This window comes from Mercurialis annua, linkage group LG8 (assembly GCF_937616625.2).
Source record: "Mercurialis annua linkage group LG8, ddMerAnnu1.2, whole genome shotgun sequence".
Classification (NCBI taxonomy): domain Eukaryota; kingdom Viridiplantae; phylum Streptophyta; class Magnoliopsida; order Malpighiales; family Euphorbiaceae; genus Mercurialis; species Mercurialis annua.
In genome coordinates, this window is record NC_065577.1 from 28,331,316 (window position 1) to 28,351,593 (window position 20,278).

Below are 20,278 nucleotides of genomic sequence, written 5' to 3' on the forward strand. Positions count from 1 at the left end.
ATCATATCCATAAACGCTGCTGGTGCGTTTGTCAGACCAAAAGACATAACCATAAACTCAAAATGTCCATAACGAGTCCAAAAAGCAGTCTTAGGCACATCTACATCACGGATCCGTAGCTGATGATACCCAGACCTCAAATCAATCTTGGAAAAACACTTTGCACCCTGCAACTGGTCAAACAAATCATCGATGCGAGGAAGAGGATATCTGTTCTTGACAGTAACCTTGTTCAACTGTCTGTAGTCGATACACAGTCGAAAGGAACCGTCTTTCTTCTTCACAAACAGAACTGGAGCACCCCACGGAGAAGTACTCGGTCTGATGAACCCGCTATCCAACAACTCTTGTAACTGGTCCTTCAACTCCTTCAGCTCTGCAGGAGCCATCTGATACGGCGGTATCGAAATCGGAGCTGTACCAGGAACCACATCAATGCAAAACTCAATATCACGATCAGGTGGTAATCCAGGCAATTCCTCTGGAAATACATCAGTGAACTCATTCACTATCGGAACACTATGCATATCACCACTACTAGTCTCCAAATCACGAACCACAACAAGGAAACCCTGGCAACCCTTTCCTAACATCCGCTTTGCCTTGATGGCGGAAATCAGATTCTTAGGTGTCTCCGCCTTTTCTCCCTGAAAGGAAAAAGGTAGATCACCTGGAATCCTGAACTCGACTGACTTCCCTCGACAGTCAATAGAAGCATAATGGCGCGACAGCCAATCCATCCCCAAGATGACATCAAAAGAAAGAACGTCAAGCACAATCAAATCAGCACATAATTCTCTACCCTGAATAACCGCTGGACAAGAAGGATAAACGACGTCCACTACTACACCTTCAGACATAGGTGTAGACACAGCTAGAGGTTCACTCAAAACAGATGGTGCAATACCCAATTTCCCAGCAAAGCAAGTAGACACAAACGAATGGGTTGCACCCGCATCAAATAACACCAAAGCATCAGTAAAAAAGATCGGAATGGTGCCTTGCACCACGGCATTTGATGCACGCGCATCCTGAGGAGTAAGTGCGAACACTCTGGCCTGACCCTGCGGCTGCTGCTGCGAACTCTGCCCAGTACCATAACCGTTGGAACCTCTATCACCGTTACCACGGCCACCAAAACCTCTGCCACCAGAACCACGGCCCTGCTGGCCACCAAAAGATGCTGCAGGTTGAGAGTACCCTACAGACTGTGTAAACGCAGGTCTCTGCTGTTGATAAGATGACTGCGCCGCACTGGAGTTAGACATCTGCTGTCCAGATGTCGGACACTCCCTGGAAAAATGACCCGGCTGGCCACAAGAGAAACAACCTCCAGGAGCTAACTGACACTGACCATAGTGTCTGCAATTCTGGCAGAACGGAATGTTCGATCCACCACTGTACCCGCGTCCTGAACCACGGTTACTCCCACTGCTACTGGAGCTGTACGGAGCACTCCTAGCACTATGCCTCCCTTTGTTGTGAGTACGTCGACTCCCCTTATTAGCCTGAGAAGAGCCACTGTAGTAGTTCCCACTACCATGCTGCACTGGGGCCAGTTGCCCCCCACTAGGAACATCACTCTTTCCCTTCTAATTCTGGAAAGGGTCAGAGATCGTCCCAAACTGAATCAATGAATTCTCCATCCGTCGAGCACTATCCACTAACCGAGCAAACTCCATGTCTGTCCCTATCAGCAAAGGGAGAAACTCCGAGCCTAAACCCCTAACATAGCGGTCGTTCACTCGCCCTTAATCACCCTGTAGATCTGTAGCAAACCGCCCCAAACAGACAAACTCTGTAGTGTAGTCTGTCACTGATCTATCCCTCTTCTTCAAATTCAGCAGATTTTCTCTGAAATTCTCAATAACAGAGAAGGGTAGATAATAACCTCTGAACTTGAGCACAAAATCAGCCCAAGACAATGTAGCCATAACTGGCCTGATGTTATCGCGATACCAGTCCTTAGCTGCACCCTTCAGCGACATCTCCACAAGCATCACTGATTGACGATCAGTAGCTTGAATCCTCTGACTGTTGTACTCAAATTTCTCCAAAAAGTCAAGAGCATCCCCAGTACTATCAAAAGAAGTCGGATTCAACTTCATGTAGGTCTTCACCATCTCTCTGTCTGTCGGAATGTGACCGACACCAGCAAGTCCACCAATACCAGCTACAGCACCAGCCTGAGGTTGCTGTTGCTGCGCTATCTGACCCAATACAGTACACTGATTCTGCAGAAGAGCCTGGTTGTTCTGCATCTCGACGATCCCAACCAAGAAAGTAGTGAAGTCGAACGCCTGCATGTTCGGTGCCTGTTGCACCCCTGGTGCCTGCTGTACATTCGGTGCTTGCTGCACATTCGGTGCCTGAACACGTGCTGCACCACGTCCTCTAGCTCCACCTCTACCAGCACCAGCTCCTCTACCTCTACCTCTGCCAGCATCTCTACCTCTACCACGTCCAGCATTGGCCGGAACTGGTGGTACGTTCTGATCGACTTCCATAGAAATCGCATCATCAGCCTCAACTTCTTGCTCTGCCACAGCACGAGCACGAGTACGAACAACATTGTCCATATCCTAAGGATTGAACAAAAACAATTTAAATAACAGATATTTCATACCCAAGTATTAACAAAACAAGCAACATATAGGATTTCCCAAGAAATCAACAGCAATAAGATATTCACCCAAGTGAAATAAAATTAACATTTAAAAGCATCAAATCAACATAAAATGACTGACTCGACGCAATCCTATTGGTGTAGGCAGAATGTTTTAAAATCAAAAGATGACGTTTTTAAAGACATGACAGAAACCTATATCCGCAGTAGTTCCTAAGACACAACATTACTTGACAGAGTAAACACATAGCAAGCAATTGGCCTTGGTTTGAAACCAAAGCTCTGATACCAAGTTTGTCACGACCCATTTTCATGAATCGCGACCGGCGCTAGGGTATGGGTAATGTAGTACCAAAACCCGGAGCTTTCCTTTCATTTAACATATAAACACATAAACCTGCAGAAAACCAATGCTCGGGGGCAACCGAGACTTCAGCCTAAATCTAAGTTATAATATTTAACAGTTAATATAACATGCTTATCCAATTCCGAGTCTAATATAGATTTATCATATACCAATGTAAATAATATAACATGCCAAAGCGTTATAGCCAGTTGAACCAATCCGACAAAATATATAATAATAATAAAGACGTCTAGTTACTACTGCGGTCTAAGAATGAAAAAGTTTTACAGTTTATTAAAAATAAAAGGAATCTCCGAGGAAAAGTAAATGCGGAGATCACCAGACTTTCTCAGATCATAACCCTGGGGAAAATTGGGAAAACAACGGGGTCAGATATATTGAGATGAGTTTATACCACTATCTACATTTATTAAGTGGAAAACCTTTAAAACCGTTTAAAACATTTAATAACGATATTACGAATAATAGTTGGAACCCTAATCCAGAATTCTAAATAATAAACATAATCCAACAGGTCTGGTCCCGAGAGCTGAGCTACACCGAGTTACCACTGACCACACTTATACCAGAGTCCCGAGAGCTGAGCTACACCGAGTTACTCTACTTGGTCCCGAGAGCTATGCTCACACCAAGTTACCACATTACCATAATTACCTTTCCCAGATCATTACCGGTGCGCACGCAATCCTAATGATGCCCATTAGGTAGCATGTTCCAACTAGAAGCCATAATATAAAACAGTTCGAAATATACGTACAGTATATATATTTAATATTAAAATAACAATTTACTTAATAAAGCAGTAAATAGTAAGTACAAACTCACTGCTTTCTAATCCACGTGACTACCGGCAAGCAACTAATCCTGGTTCGCATCTGGAGCACGAACAATAGACGGGTCTAGACAAATAAAATAATTATTAAAAACAGACCCTAACTCTAGAGAGTACTAGACACCACATAGGACTAGCACAAATTAACACGTCGGAATAAAACAAGCCAGAACACACAAAAATACCCATTAGGTAATAAAGCCCAATTAATATAAGTCTATTGAGTTCTCGCTTAAAATCCAATTTATAAATATTATTTAATAATCTTTAAATAATAATTAATTTTCCAAATAGTGGGTTAGCCGAGTTATCATTAACTACCTAGCTAACCTCACTTGTCGGGTGACCCAAGTCTAACCCGACTCAAAAAGTTTATCAAATATAAACCCGAGTTTATATTTGTAAAATAATTCCATAAAATAATAAACCATTTTAAAAAAAACGGAACTCAATAACTTCAATTTCAAGTAACCCAAGTTACACCCCAAAAATCTAACTATTTTAAGTTTAGAAAAGTTTAGGGACTAAATTGCACTTTAGCCATTTAGGGACTAAACTGTACTTTTGCCAATTAGGGACTAATGCACTTTAGCCAATTTGATATCCAAAATCAATTTAATTGCTTTTGTTTATAATTAAAACCAACTATAAAGTTATTAACCAAAAACCCACTTAATTAAGTTATAAAATAAGTTCAGGGGCTAAATTATAATTTAGCCAATTTCATGCCAAAATAATATTTTTAAATAAATAGAATTACCCGAGTGACTATATTAGCTAAATTTATAAATAACTATCGTTTTAAATATTTAATTTATAAATTAAATAAAACCCAAGTTATTAGTTAAAGTTTAATATTAAGGATTTATTTTATTCAAACAAAACAATTAGATGATCAAAAGGGACATTTGACCACCATCTCCATTTCAAAAGAAACATACCCCGCCTAAGTCCCTTGCTGCCATAACCAAAAACCAAACAAAAACTTATAAAACAGGACCTTCATCCAACGAGATTCAAACTAAAATATCATCGATCTTGGGATGAAAACAATCACTCAAAAACAAGGCAAAAACCGTAGCATCAAGAACAGTGAACTCTCAATCAAAGACAACGTTGAATACTCAATTCAAAGCTCGACCGAGACATCAATTTACGATAGAACAATCACAAACAGAAAGGTAAAATGATTTATAACTGACATACTAAGAGATTCATAATCATAGAATATCAAAATCATTGCCCACAAGAAGAGATTCAATCGGCAGTAACATTAAAATTTGAAACAGATAATACAAAGCTTTAAAACGGAAACTGTACGGCGATTGAAATGAGATCAATTACGTACCGTTTAGCAAAACCGAGATAGGGAAACGTAGGTACGTGAGTCTAGAACGTCTGAGATCAAACGGTTTTAATTTCGACCTAGAAACGAATGAGAACGACTCAAAATACGTAATGCCGTTCAAAAGCAAAATCTGAAATTATGAAAAAAGCTTACCGATGATTTTCAGTCAACTTCGGAAGGGATTTCAGATAGCGATTTCTCAGCGAAAGAGAAAGGGAAAGACGGCTACGGATAGTCTGATGTGTGGAGAATAGATTAGGTTGAAAGTTTTGGATTTAACTAGGTCGGAATAGGTTAGAACAAAGGACAAACATGCCCCCTCGCAAAGAAGGAAGGTCTCGAACGAGAACAGCCCTTCAGGCCTGTTTCTCGTTCGAGACTGGCCTGGTCTCGAACGAGACCAGGCCCAAAACATGATTCTCGTTTGAAAATCATCAGATTCTCGAACGAGAATAGATCAAAAGCTGTATTTTTTTTCTTTTTTTAAAATATTAAAAAAACAAATGGTTGAACCACAAATCAAATCATTCACGAACCAACACGAACCTGACCATTAACTTCAATTTACTTCGAAACGATCAGAAAGATTTGTCGGAAAATGCTGAAAATTTACGGGGTATTACACAATATGCCTGTTTTTTTTACAGAAACAAAGGTATAATACATCAAACCACTTGTGTGTATACCCCCTAACAAAACAACATTGTTGAGAGAAAACATCAACACCTCCTGAATGTTGCTAGAGCCTTAAGATTTCAGGCCTCTTTACCCTTACATATCTGGTCTGATTGCATTCTTCATGCAGCTTACTTAATAAACAGAACTCCCTCACCCATAATTGATAATTTTACCCCTTTTCAACTTCTCTATAATAAAATCCCTCTTTTTAGTAATCTCAAAACTTTTGGCTGTCTTGCATATGCATCAACCATAGATCACATGAGAACAAAATTTGATGCTAGAGCATCTCAATGCATTTTTTTAAGATTTCCACCTTATACTAGAGGTTATAGGCTATATGATTTAACAACAAAAACCATTTTTCTTTCAAGAAATGTGATCTTTTATGAAACTATTTTTCCATTTTCAAAATCATCTAAAGCAACTAATTTGGAAAGTGTTACTACTATCTATGCTCCTAATCCTACTGTGACTGAATATTTTGATATTGAATTTGATGTTATACCTGACTCATTGCCTGTTACCACAAATGAACCACAACTACATATTTCACCTACTTTGCCTAATTCTCCTACTTCATCCAACATTCAACCTCCTGATCAACCAATAATTGAAACTAGAAAATCTTCTAGAATCAAACATGCTCCCAGTTTTCTTCAAGACAATCATTGTGCCTTGAAGACAAAACCTACTTTCAAACCCCCCAACACATCTACACCGCATTCTATTGATTCTGTTCTTTCTTACAATCATATTTTTGCTTCCCACAAAGCTTTCACTTTACAAATATCCACTTTTTCTGAACCAAAAAGTTACTCAGAGGCTGTCAAGCATTCTAGCTGGCAACAGGCTATGAATGCAGAACTCACTGCATTATAGAACAACAATACTTGGGATCTTTGTTCTCTACCTCCTAATAAGAAAGCAATAGGATGTAAGTGGGTATATAAAGTGAAGCACAATCCAGATGGATCCATTGAGAGGTACAAGGCTAGATTGGTAGATAAGGGTTATAACCAACAAGCTGGCATTGATTATTTAGACACATTCTCACCTGTGGCTAAAATGACTACTGTCAGACTTTTACTTGCTGTTGCAGCTTCCAAACAGTGGTATCTTCATCAACTGGACATTAATAGTGCCTTCCTTCATGGTGATCTTCATGAAGAAATTCATATGCAACCTCCTCCAGGCTTACAAGACTCTACTGATCAAGTTTGTCTTCTTAAAAAGTCTCTCTATGGTCTGAAACAGGCAAGTAGGGAATGGAACTGTAAACTCACATTTGCTCTCTCTCAACAAGGATACAACCAAGCAGCAGGTGACACCAGTCTCTTTATCAAGACTAAATCTGGCTCTTTCACAGCTCTCCTTGTGTATGTAGATGATGTAATTCTTGATGGTAATGACATGTCTAAAATTACAGCAGTTAAGAAATTTCTCCATGATTGTTTCAAGATAAAAGACTTGGGAATTTTGAAGTTTTTTCTTGGTCTTGAAGTAGCTCATTCCAAGAAAGGCATTAATCTCTCTCAAAGAAAGTACACTCTTGATCTCCTACAAGATACTGGTTTTCTGGGTTGCAAACCAGTTTCAACACCAATGCTTTCTACACACAAATTGTCTCATGATACTGGTGACCCTCTTCCTGATGCTTCTGTTTACAGGAGATTAATAGGTAAGCTAATCTATTTGTGTACCACCAGACCAGACATTTCCTTTACTGTTCAACAGCTTTCACAATACATGGACAAGCCAACTACAGTTCACTTGCAGTCTGTTCATCATCTTTTGAGATACTTGAAATCTGCTCCTGGTCAAGGGATTTTCTTTGCTGCAGACAATTCATTGCTTCTTAAAGCCTTCTCTGATTCTGATTGGGCAGCCTGCTCTGACACTAGAAGGTCAGTCACTGGTTTCTGTATGTTCCTTGGATCTTCTTTGATTTCATGGAAATCCAAAAGGCAAACAACTGTTTCCAGAAGTTCATCTGAAGCAGAATATAGGGCCTTAACTTCTGCAACATGTGAAGTTCAATGATTGTTATATCTTCTTCATGATCTTGGTATTCCACATTCTTCTCCTGTTTCACTCTACTGTGATAATCAGTCAGCTCTTCATATTGCCAAGAATCCAGTCTTTCATGAACGAAGCAAACACATAGAAATTGACTGTCATTTGGTTCGTATCAAGCTTCAAGAGAGAGTTATTCATCTTCTCCTTGTTAGTTCTTCTTATCAGCTAGCAGATTATTTCACAAAGGCTTTGGCTCCATCTTTATTCAAGCATTCCATTTCCAAGCTGCACTTACAAGACTTGTACAGTCCAGCTTGAGAGGGGCTATCAGCAGATGTTATCATCAGAAGAAAGTATTTTCTTCAAGCTTCAGAGGTTACTTGATTCCTAAGGTAGCTGATGTGGCTTATGATGATTGGCTCGGTTGTAATGTCACACAGATAGTGTGTTAGTTTGTGATTAAGCAATTGTGTAATGCCAGCTGTGCTTTGGCAGTTAGCTTAGGATTCTGTTGTAACCTATATAAGCAAGCCTAGCTTGTTTATTTTCAGCTAATTGATTTTTCTGCCATTTGCAAAGTTTAATAGAGAATAATACTACGGTTTTATCGTAGCTTGATTTATCCTGGGAAGCAGTTTCACTTCACAAACCGGTTACTGCAAACTTGTTTTATGAAGAGCTTGTGTATGTTTCTCGTTTCAAATTAATTTCAGATTATTCTTTTATTTGATTAGAATAGTTTTACTTATATTTGCATATTATTAATGTCTAACAAATAAATTTTAAATCTAAATAATTTTTTTTTGCCTAAATTATCTATAGAATAAGAATAGTAATTAACTATTCCAAAAATAATTGTCTAAGACTCCATTCAAAACGCAGTAATTATTTAATTTTGAATATTTTCGACACTGCAATCTTCACAAAATATAGAAACAAAATCTTTCATCCATAAAAAACCATTCACGTTATATAAAGGCTAATCCTCTAAAAATCCCCTCACCTTTCAACCCCCTTTCGTTTGCACCCTCACCTTTTAAAATCTCCAATTTTATCCTAATTACCACTTTTCACTTTCAATTGCACCCTCGAAATATTAAATTAACTTTTTTTCACTCAAAAAATTTCAAATCAATATCTTTTATTTTTACTCATTTTCTAAATAGTACTAAATGTCAAAATTTCAACAATAAAAGCATCTTCTCTAAAAAATATTTCAAAAATTACTAAATTTCACATTCACTTTTATTTAATTTTACCGTTTTAATTCCATAAAATTAATTAAATTAGATACCATTTATAATATTTGTTGAAATATAAAGTATTAATTTGAATTTTTTGCAGTAAAAATAGGTCAATTTAATATTTAAGGGTGTAACTGAAAGTGAAAGGTGAAAATTAGGGTAAAATTGGGGATTTTGAAAGGTGAGGGTGCAAATGAAAGGAAATTGAAAGGTGAAGGGTTTTTCAGGGGATTAGCCTTATATAAATGAATTGCGACAACCCCCAACTATTACTAGATATGCTAATATATAGTATCATTATGTTTGATCTGTTGCAACACTACAATAGATTTTTGATTTATTATGTAATAGTTTTATTAATTTTTTATTAATAATTTAATTCATTTTTTTTGCAGTGTAACTGTTTCGTTGTCTTTATTTAGTGTAATTGATTTTGAGGGTACTCAAACTACTATTTATATTTTGATGATCAAGTTTTAGTTTGTTTTCAATTATGAAACCTTAATTTGTTTAATACACTAGAAAGGTTTTTCAATAAAAATGAATGCATAGCAACTATATTTTATTTTTATTTTAAAATTTTAGTGTATGATTAATTTGATCTAATTTCACAATTAAATTATGCATATTTAATAAAGTTTTAAGGAAAAACTGGCAAACTCCAACTGCCTCCGGTTGCCAAATATACATTTTAGCCGAAAAATCTTTTTTGGAATAAAATTAAAGTTCAATCACCATAAAAAATAGAGAAAATAACAAAAAAAACCACAATATGAGCTTTTATTTCACACTCTACCATTTCTTTTTAAAAGTTTACATCAATGCCATAATTATCACTTTTCTTTCATTAGTATCATTCTCATAGAATAGGGACACGTATTATTAATGATTTCCTTTTCCTTCTCTACAATCTCTTACATTTGTCCTTTTTACCCTCACTTTCCTCTTTCTTCTTCTTACTGCACAACCCAAATTTCCACCATTAAAATCCTTTCTATCACTGCATTAAAGCGAATTTCATGATGGAAATGGCTAGAGTCGGCATTCAAATTAGAGTTAAAGCTTTAGCCGTCGCCTCCGCCGCCGCAACAAGAGGCGGAAAGAAAAAGTTATTATTGAATGCACAAGATGAAAACGATGAGTTTTAATTAGTAGTGCGCCAAAAAATTCAGTTTCAGCATTATAGGAGTTACTAAGTCAATTTTAAAATAAATAATGTAGAAAGTTATTTGATTACTTTTGTAGAACAAGAAGCTGAGAAACAGATCTAGCCTTTTTCTTTTTATCATTCATATATCCAGAAATTTTTAGATGTTTAGTGGGTTTGTTTTCATTGCCTATGAAACCATGTAGGAAATTTTTTGATTAATTCATATAACTAGAAGTTTTTTGACTTCTGTGTTCGATTTTTGAAAATGAGGGAAAGATTGTGCGGTTTTTAAAATTGGAAGAAAAAGATAGAGAAAATTAGTGATTGTTAGAAGAAGAGTTGAGGAAAAAGGTGGGCTTATTACGGTAATTAGAATTGGTATTTTAGTAGTAATTGAACTGTCAACTGTCACTGCAAGTTTAATTGAATTTTTTAATGAAAGTCCATTTATTACCTCTCAAGTACATTGATACATAGTTGATACGTACGTGATACATCTCTGATACATTATTTGATATATTATTCGATTGCTCAAAATATTTTTCTTATTTTTACATATTTTTTTATTTTATTACGTATTTGTTTTACATATATTTGATACATTTCCGATACATATTTGATTCATTTTTTATACATATTTGATTCATTTTCGATACATATTTGATTATTTTTTATACATATTTGATTCATTTTTGATACATATTTGATTATTTTTGATACATATTTGATTCATTTTTGATACATATTTGATTCATTTTTGATACAACCGATTAATTCGATAGGTTCATTTATATATTTATACTTTTTCCGATACATATTTTATACATGATAGATACATTTTTAAAATGTACTTTATAGATACATCATGGTATATATTTATACATGATAGATACATCTCTAATACATAATTATACATGATAAATAAATTATTTATACATCACACTCGTATTCGGTATATGTATCAATAATGTATCCGATAAATAATTTATAAAATTATCTTTACTTAAGTTGTATCATTTTGTGTTTTTGTATATTTTATATTTTATATTTTTAAATTTTTAAAATAAAAATTAAATTTTAAATAAATATATAAATAAATAAATTATTTTATTAAAAATAAAAAAAAAAAGAAAATTGTCATATCCAATTCAGTTTGTAAACTGAATGAGGAAATTAGACCCACCACCACCAAAAGCCTATTTATTCTCACAAACACGATGCGGCTTATCCTATTGCAAAATTATTGTAAAAAATTAGTGTGTTTTATATTTACACTTTTATTTTTGAATTTTACGACATCTTCTCAGATCTCTATTCTTGTTTCTCCAATTCAAGATCTAAAGTCTCGCCTAAAATAAATTGATCACACAACAACAACGAGATTACTGCTTCATCATCATTGAAATCAACTAAGATTACATTTCTTCGGATCTTGTGGTTTTATGAGCAGAGATTGCAGCTTCCCGCGAAGAGTCACGCCGTCGAGAGATGGAAATCAAACTATTTGGGACTGTTTGTCATCTTCCATTTTCACACAAGTCATAATCTCAAAACAACAACAGAAAGAAAAAATGGCAAAAAAAAAAGAGAAGGCTGACGAATCTTTCACTACAACCGCCGCCGAAACCATGTCAGGAAAAGCTACATTGATTCCACCAAATGTTCTCTTTTTAGATCACGGCAGCTTGAAGAATGTGATGAGAGTTTTTTTAGTACAAAACTCATTAATTTATTTTAATTGATGTTGTGGTGATGTTGTTAGGAAGGTGTTTGATGAAATGTCACAGAGAGATTTAATATTATGAAATTCAATTATTAATGCATGTTCATCTTAAAATTCAAGTAAAAGATGCAGGATATAAATATAAGAAATGACAACAGTTGGTGCTTTCGCTATTTTGATGCAGAGGAGTAAGTTAGATGATATATATTTGACAGGGACAATATCAAAATCACTTTTCTGTACATAAAAGTACTCCTAATGCATAATGGTCAAGAAATATGTAGGATGATATAAAGATGAAGTATGTTTCGAAAGAAAGGCGTTGCTAGTCACGTTTTGCAAGATATTGTAGCGGAAACAGATTTTGCAGGCTTTGTTTATTGCTGCAGCTGTCGTTAGTGAGCCACAGATTGGATGTTGTTGTTTGACGGTTGAGCCAAGTATTTTGGTGATGAAGGAAGTTTTTTGATTTGTAATTTTTATGACAAGGTTTCCCATTGGTTAACCAATGGTTAACTAATGGTTAACCAATAATTTTAGATTTTAATAAAGACGGTTTAGGTTTTGTTTGACAGTTGTTGTTGTGGTGGTGAAGGCGAAGGGGTTTATAATAAAATTTTGTAATTTTTTTTTGTTGGTTAACCAATGGTTTACTAATGGTACACCAATAGTTTTGTTTGTAATACACTGTTAGTAAACGTTAAGTTAACCATTGGAAACTTGTAATAATTTTTATTATGATTACATGGTTAATGAATTATTGATAAACTTGAATTGTGTATTTAAAACATAATGTTCTTTTAAAAAAATTAATAAATTTATTTTTAGTACACCGTTAGTTAACCATGAGTAAATCGTCGATAAATTTATAGTTAAATTTCCATCTTTTAATAAACTTTACAGTGTTAGTATTTGTAACCTACTAACAAACAATTACCAAAGGTACACCATTTTTTTAAACGAGTTACCATCTATTTTAAAGAGCATTTTATGTATTTTTTTTCACTTGTGTATCTGTAATGGTTTTGTTGTTGGTTAACTAATGTTTTACTAATGGTGCGCCAATTTTTTTAGTAAATTAATTAATAATTCAATTTAACATTTTATAATTTAAAATAAAAAATATTAATTCGATTTTTAAATAAACCGATAGTAGACCATTAGTAAATTGTTAGTGAAATTACAGGAAACAGATGTTTAGTAAACCGTTAGTAAACTGTTAATCAACTGAAATGACTATCCATGATGTTATTCAACCCGATAAATTATAATTTTAGATTTTGCTAGTCTAAATTTTAATTGAGAATTACATGTTTATGGCTTGCTAGAGCTTTATGATATAGAGCTCTTCTATAGGATCCCATAATTTTTTATTTTTAAATGCTTAAAAATGGGTAGCTTCCTAATAGTTATTCTTTTATTTCTGTTTTATACTATTATTGCACATTTACTATTAAGCTAACAAAAGTTTCCAAAATGTTTACTAATAGGTTTCCTAATGCTTACCGATAATAAAAGAATTTAAATCGAGATATTATTGTTTTACGTTTGTTAATAGATTACTAAAAGTTTACTAAATGGTTACCAAATACTTTTACTGTTTTGGATTATTACCTTTTGTAATTTATTTGTTTTGGTTTATCTATTTTTTAAGTAAACCGACAGTAAATTAAAGTAAATTTGTTTTTCAGAAAACTGATAGTAAACTAATAGAAAAATTGTTTTTTCTAATAAATCAATAATTGTGTTATATGTACAATAGAAACATTGTATAACAAGAAATTCACATGCTTTGGCTTCACCAATAATAATAGTAATTAAACAAAGGAAAAGCTTATTCTAATGAAGTCTTTACAGTATACTTTAATATTCTGTCTTCTAAGGTACAATCCACTTGCTCCCAGTGGCCTTGCACACTACATTTGCAACCTGACCACATAAAATGTTAGAAAATCGCATTATACAGGAGTCACATTGTTTCTGAATATTTATCCTTCATCAGATTCTCAAAGAAACAATTATTTATACAAACTTTTTTTGAATGAATAGCAAACCTTAGGTTTAATTTAGGCCAATCAAAGTGAGCAGATTCATTAAAAAGAGCAGAAATGAGAAAATCAAGAAGAAAAGGACAAAACAAAATTGTAAAGAATCTGAACATAATTGTAGAAGAACAAGCAAAAATATAGTTTACTAAAATAGAATTGACAAAAACCATGCAAAATTTCAGACACCACCAGCACTAAAACAGAATTGACGAAATCTAGAATTATAGAAAAAAATCGGAATACACAATATCAGAGAAAAATAGAGGAAATCTAAGCAGAACAACAGAAAATAAAAAAATAAAATATCAAAGCAAAATCAACAAAAACCAAGCAAAATTAATCGTCATCGCTACAATTAGATATCCACAAAATTTACCGCCATCATCCACCTTGTAAAATCGCAGAATCGGAATTATGTTTAAGAAAACCATAGAAATTGAAATATAAAGTGAAAGTGAATCAGATATCATGATGTAGAAATTGAAACAAAAAGTGAAAGGGAATAAGAAAATGACGATGTAAGAAATTGATTTTGAGCAGTGGCGATATAAACAATGGCAGGTAAAGCAGAGGCAAGTGAGATTAGCATTTGCCTGGGTAAAATGCATAAACCGTTTTTTTTATAAATTAGAAGTTCATTTTTGCAATTTAAAACAGTCAAATCGTAAATTTCAATTAATCTTAGTCAAAGGATACTCTTGAGAATATTTAGGTGTTTTATAGGTATTTGTCTAAAAATCCCAAACTGAATTGGATATGGAATTGGACCCAATTCCTTACTGAATTGGGTCCAATTCAGTAACTGACCCGCGCATCATGCGCGGGTCAGTTTTATCTGGTGCACCAGCTTTTGCTGGTGCACCAGATGACGCGTCAGCTGGCCTGACGCGTGCGTCAGGCCAGCTGGCACACTGACATTAGTTGTCAGAATGGTACTTTTTGAAATTTTTTTTACGAAAGTGGCATAGATGTTATTTTTCATGCTGATATGATAATGTGTGAAAATAGAAGCTATTTTTTGGCAATTTTGTTGTTTTCTCTAAAAAATATGAAAAAAAAGCAATAGTTTAGATTCCAACAGAACCAATTAGACATCGTTATTATAATTTTGAAGCTGCTCATTATGTGGTAGTGTAAGAATACGTCCAAATATATTTCACAAGCATGGCAATATTTTTCTTAAACAAGTGCGTTCTAAACTGAAAAGTAGTAATTCCTTTCTTCGTTATTATATGTCTTTTTTGTATTTTTTATACCAAAATATTTGTACATATTAAATTTCAGTAATAAATTTTTAAAAATTTCTATTACTACCTTTTATTTTAGTTAGTGAAATAGAGATGACATTTATTAACATATTGATTTTTATTTGGCCAAATTATTTTTAGACTCAAAAATTCACATCTTCTATCAAGTACAACCAATGTTTTTCATTTTTAAAATTATGTACAATTTGATTTATTCTTTTTTGTAATTGTGACCAAAATTTAGAGTTTTATTTTTTGAATTCAAATTTCTGCATCTTTTATCAGTTATGAACAGATTTTAATTTTTTTATCCAACTTGTAAAAAGATTTAATTAATAGAAACATTTGATCGCAATTGGAAAAAAAATACATAAGTTTGAATTCAAAAATAAAATTTAAACTTTTAGTTATAATTACAAAAAAAAACTCTCAAATTGAACATAATTGTAAAAATTGGAAGGTTTTATCGTAATTGACAATACACAAAAGTTTGGATTTAAAAAATAGTTAGATATTTTTATTATATTTAAGTAAGACTATTTTATCATTTTTTTTGAATTCATCGGATCTCAATAAATTGAATATGAAACAGTTACATTTGTAAGAAACTCGGGATAATTTGAGAACTAAACCCGATGACCTGACATGGAACAGGCAACATGCTGCCTGATTCGCAGACCTTACTTACGAAAATAAAAATAAATTACTAACTGTTTCGCGAATTAAGTGCAGTTTACAATCACTCTTCGTTCAAACTTATCCAAACACCCGCAATCTCACAGAATCCGACTCAACTACTCCTTCTAAAAAAGAGACAACAACTCCTTCTAAAAAGGAGACAACAAACCTTTCACAGAGAAAGGACAACAAACCGTTCATAAAAAAAGGACAAAGTAAAACATTCATAAAAAAGACAAACAATAAAAAATAAATAAAACTAATATAGCTCATAGACGAATCCATTTTGTTACTGAGAGATCGTCAATCTATCGCCGCTTCTTGATAATTGAATTCCACTTCGTGATAAATTTTACTCCGTCAGAAAAATGAAAAAGAATTAGCTATTTATTATATTATATGAAATTAAAATAATATAAACAAAAGGGGAGGCTACCGTCAATAAGAAAATTAAGCCATTGACGGCTACTAAAGAAAAAAAAAAGCTCTAGGCAGTTAGGGTTTGTTAGAGAGAAAAGAGAAGAGAAGGTGGCTAGAAATTAATGAATTTTCTTAGATTACAAAAGTTTAGCTATGACTATTTTATCATTTAAATGAACATTTGATGGTTTTCTTAATATGTACGTTTTGTTCAAAACAAAAGACATTTAAAAAAGAAGAGGGACTATATAACAATCGTTATAAAGTAGAAGAAATATTTTGTCATCTCATGCAAATTGAATTTAAATAAAAATAAATCTAGATTAAAGAAATTTGGTTTTCCTATAAATAACGCAGCAGTGTTGTTAGTGAGTTCAAGTTCTGATCTAATAGCAACTAGTCAAAGAAGTGCATTTTTGTTTCCAGAGAATGGCATTGCAAGCTTTTTGCTTCACAAACTTTAGTAACAAAATGTTCCCTCCATCAAAAACTATTCAATCTACAAAATTGGGTGTTTTGAGTTCACCATTTTTCGTCACGAAAACGAAATCATCCTCGTCTTCGATGACTAAGAAATCACCAATAAAGGCAGGGCAATTATCCGACGAACAAGATCGTCCACAAGTTAGCTATCCTCCTACCATTTGGGGTGACAGCTTTAGCTCCTTCTCTTTTAAGCAACCGGTAATCTCTGTTTTAGCAAGTTTCAGTTTCGATACGTAGGAAGAATTTTATTAATTACTCGTTGCATTTATATAGGAGTTCGAATCGTATACCAAGCAGACAGAAGTGCTAAAATCGGAAGTGAAGAGCAAGCTAACCTCTTCCGCAGATGATGCTTTGACAAAACTTAATTTCATCAACTTGTTAATCCGTCTGGGCTTGTCATATCATTTTGAGGATGATATAGAGCAGCAGCTAGATGAGCATTTTGATGCTCTCGTTGCTCAAGTTTCGGATGAAAAATGTGATTTGTACACTGTTTCACTTGTATTTCGAGTTCTCAGACAAAACGGTTATAGAATCACTTCTGGTAATAACTTTTAAATTTTTTCTTTAAACTCATTATATACAAAGATTGAAATTTGTTTGGGTTATGATGGATTTCAACAGACGTGTTTAACAAGTTTAAGGACAGCCATGGTAAGTTCAAGCAAAGCCTGGCGACGGACGTGAAGGGCATACTGAGTTTGTATGAAGCTGCGTTTGTGAGCATAACCGGAGAAGATATTCTAGATGAAGCTATCGCTTTCACAAAGCCCATTTTGGAATTCTACAGCTCCACCGTTAACGTTAATGGCTTCGAAAAACATATAAGCAATGCACTGAAACATCCATTCCATAGGGGCATGCCCAGAGTTGAAGCAAGACATTTTATCTCTCTGTATGAAATGGATGAGTCTAGAGATGAAATCTTACTTAATTTTGCTAAGTTGGATTTCAATAGACTACAACTGGTGCATCAACATGAACTCAGCCACGTTTCGAAGTAAAATATTAATGCTGTTGAAACTTTTGTTTTATATTTTATCAAAACACAAAAATAATTGTGATACTTTGCAGATGGTGGAGTGATTTGGACTTGGTGTCAAAATATCCGTTTGCAAGAGACAGAATTGTGGAGCTCTATTTCTGGATGATAGGAGTATCTGCTGAACCTCAATATGGTGATTCCAGAATACTTGTTACGCAGCTTCTGATGCTGCTATCGGTGGTGGATGATATATACGAAGCATATGGTACACTCGATGAACTCCAGCGTTTTACAGAAGCAATGGAGAGGTGAGATATGACTATTTGATACTCTTAAAAAAATTTCATAATCATTTTTTATTAATATGTGTTAGGTGGGGTACTAGTGGCCTTGATCTTTTACCTGAGTACATGAAACCTCTTTACAAAGCTTTAATAAATTTCGAGGAAGAACTTGAGAATGATATGAGAAGAGATGGAAAAACAATCACAGTCAGTTATGTAAAGAATGAGGTAACCTTCCTTTCTCTACATATTCTGTTTCTGTTGTCTAACCATAGGGGAGATTCAAGGGTTAAATTTCTTTGCCCTTACCAATTATGACATTTTTACAAAATAGTTTCGAATTATAAAAAGTTACAAAATTGTATGAGTCATGTTTTTTTATAAAACGGTTACCAAATTATAAAAAATTACAAAACAGTTACTGAATTTTAGTATTTTATAAAACGGTTACCAAATTATAACTTTTTTATCGAAATACTCCCTCCGTCCCAATAGAGTTGTCCACTTTGCCTTTATCACAAAGTTTAAGAAAAGTAATTATTGTTTGTGGGTTTTGTAAAATTTTACTTACTTTTCTTGTCATACCCTTATTTAATATAGGGCCCACTTGCTATTTACTTTCAATTTACTCATTAGTGAATTTTAAATAGGGGTAATATAGAAAAATTAAGTGTAAAAGTTAGTTACTTTTTGAAAGTGGACAAGTATTTTGGGACAAAAAAATTTCTCAAAATGGACAACTCTATTGGGACGGAGAGAGTATATTTTTTTAATAAAATGGTTATCGAACTATAATTTTTTTACATTCTTTATCTCATTAAGCATTTAATAAAAAGATTATAATTCGGTAACAGCAAAAGTATTAAATCCAGAGATTCTACATGAAAGCATATTTCTATTATAAAAATTTAAGCATATATGTTTTATATAAACAAAGTAGGGTAAAATTTAATTCGATGCTAAATTATTAGATGATTCAAATAACGAAAGCCTACTTGACGGAAATCCGATGGTTTCATGATGGCTATACACCGTCACCGAATGAGCACATGGAGACAACATATTATACGGCCGCTATTCCTTTTATAATTATAGTCTGGTACGGAGGAATGGCACAAGTTAAAGAAAATAAAGAGTTCGAATGGTTATTAAAAAGTCCCAAGATTCTGAAAGCCGGAGGAACAATTGCTCGTCTCATGGATGATTTAATAACTCATAAGGATGAACAAGAGAGACCATCGGGGCATAGTCCTTCCTCCGTTGAATGCTATATGTACCATACCGGAGTTTCCGAGGAGAAAGCCACCCAAGAGATTCAACAGATGATTGAAGTGTTATGGAAGGAAATGAACGAGGAATGTTTCAGGCCTACTCCTATACCAATGTCCTTACTAATGCCTATTGTTAACATTATACGAGTAGTTGAAGTTTGTTATCGACACTATGATAGCTACACAAATCCAGAGTACGTCAAGAATTACATCGAGGAAATGTTCATCCATCCGATACAAATTCAGCCATAGTTTACTTTTATGTTTTTAAACCAAGTCGATTTTCTTCTCTTGGAATGTTTGACTATATTATCTTGTTCGGTTTTGTTTTGTTGAATTGTTAATTTAAATTATGTTCGTTTTAATTTGATATCAAAAGAACTACATTTAACTAAGCAGGCAACTTCTTTTATTAATTTAATTATGTAATTGAGGTATAACTATGTGAAATAAAGAATGTTTTTTTGATAAATAATAGCTAGATTAGCTCATCCACGAAACAAAGGAAGGCAGAGAGGAATGGAAAAATCGAAACAAATTATGAATGTTTTAAAAAAATAATTTAAGGTACGAAATACATCATTCCTAGAGAAAGGAAAACTTTGGTGCTGAGATTTATAAAAATAAATTGTCGTACATATATTCAATTGTAAACAAAGGTTTCGAACTTCACCGAATTACTGTTTATTTCTCGCTTTCCACAAATGCCAAGACCAAAAGAACCAAAGAAATTTCCATAAATCCTGATATTTTCTCTCTGCAATACCACTCCACTGATAATAGAAAGTATCAATTGAGAGATGAATAACGCAATTGATATTACTCAAATGAAGAATGTGAGTCCACGTCTTCCAAACAAAACTATAAGT

General features: G+C 33.7%; 1 protein-coding gene across 1 annotated transcript; it reads left to right on the plus strand.

Moving 5' to 3' along the window:
* The first annotated feature begins 16,705 nt into the window (after positions 1-16,705).
* LOC126659939 (probable terpene synthase 6) lies at positions 16,706-19,774 on the plus strand. The gene is made up of 6 exons (XM_050353269.2): positions 16,706-17,064; positions 17,140-17,413; positions 17,494-17,869; positions 17,944-18,162; positions 18,228-18,366; positions 19,110-19,774. The coding sequence occupies exons 1-6, from the start codon at positions 16,810-16,812 to the stop codon at positions 19,659-19,661; spliced, it is 1,815 nt and encodes a 604-aa protein (XP_050209226.1). The 5' UTR covers positions 16,706-16,809; the 3' UTR covers positions 19,662-19,774.
* The last annotated feature ends 504 nt before the right edge of the window (positions 19,775-20,278 follow it).

Excerpts from the sequence above, each read along its gene's own strand:
- LOC126659939 (XM_050353269.2), top strand. The coding sequence starts at position 16,810 with ATGGCATTGCAAGCTTTTTGCTTCACAAACTTTAGTAACAAAATGTTC. Across the intron at positions 17,065-17,139 it reads CCTTCTCTTTTAAGCAACCG|GAGTTCGAATCGTATACCAA; the intron begins GTAATCTCTGTT and ends GCATTTATATAG. Across the intron at positions 18,163-18,227 it reads TTTACAGAAGCAATGGAGAG|GTGGGGTACTAGTGGCCTTG; the intron begins GTGAGATATGAC and ends AATATGTGTTAG.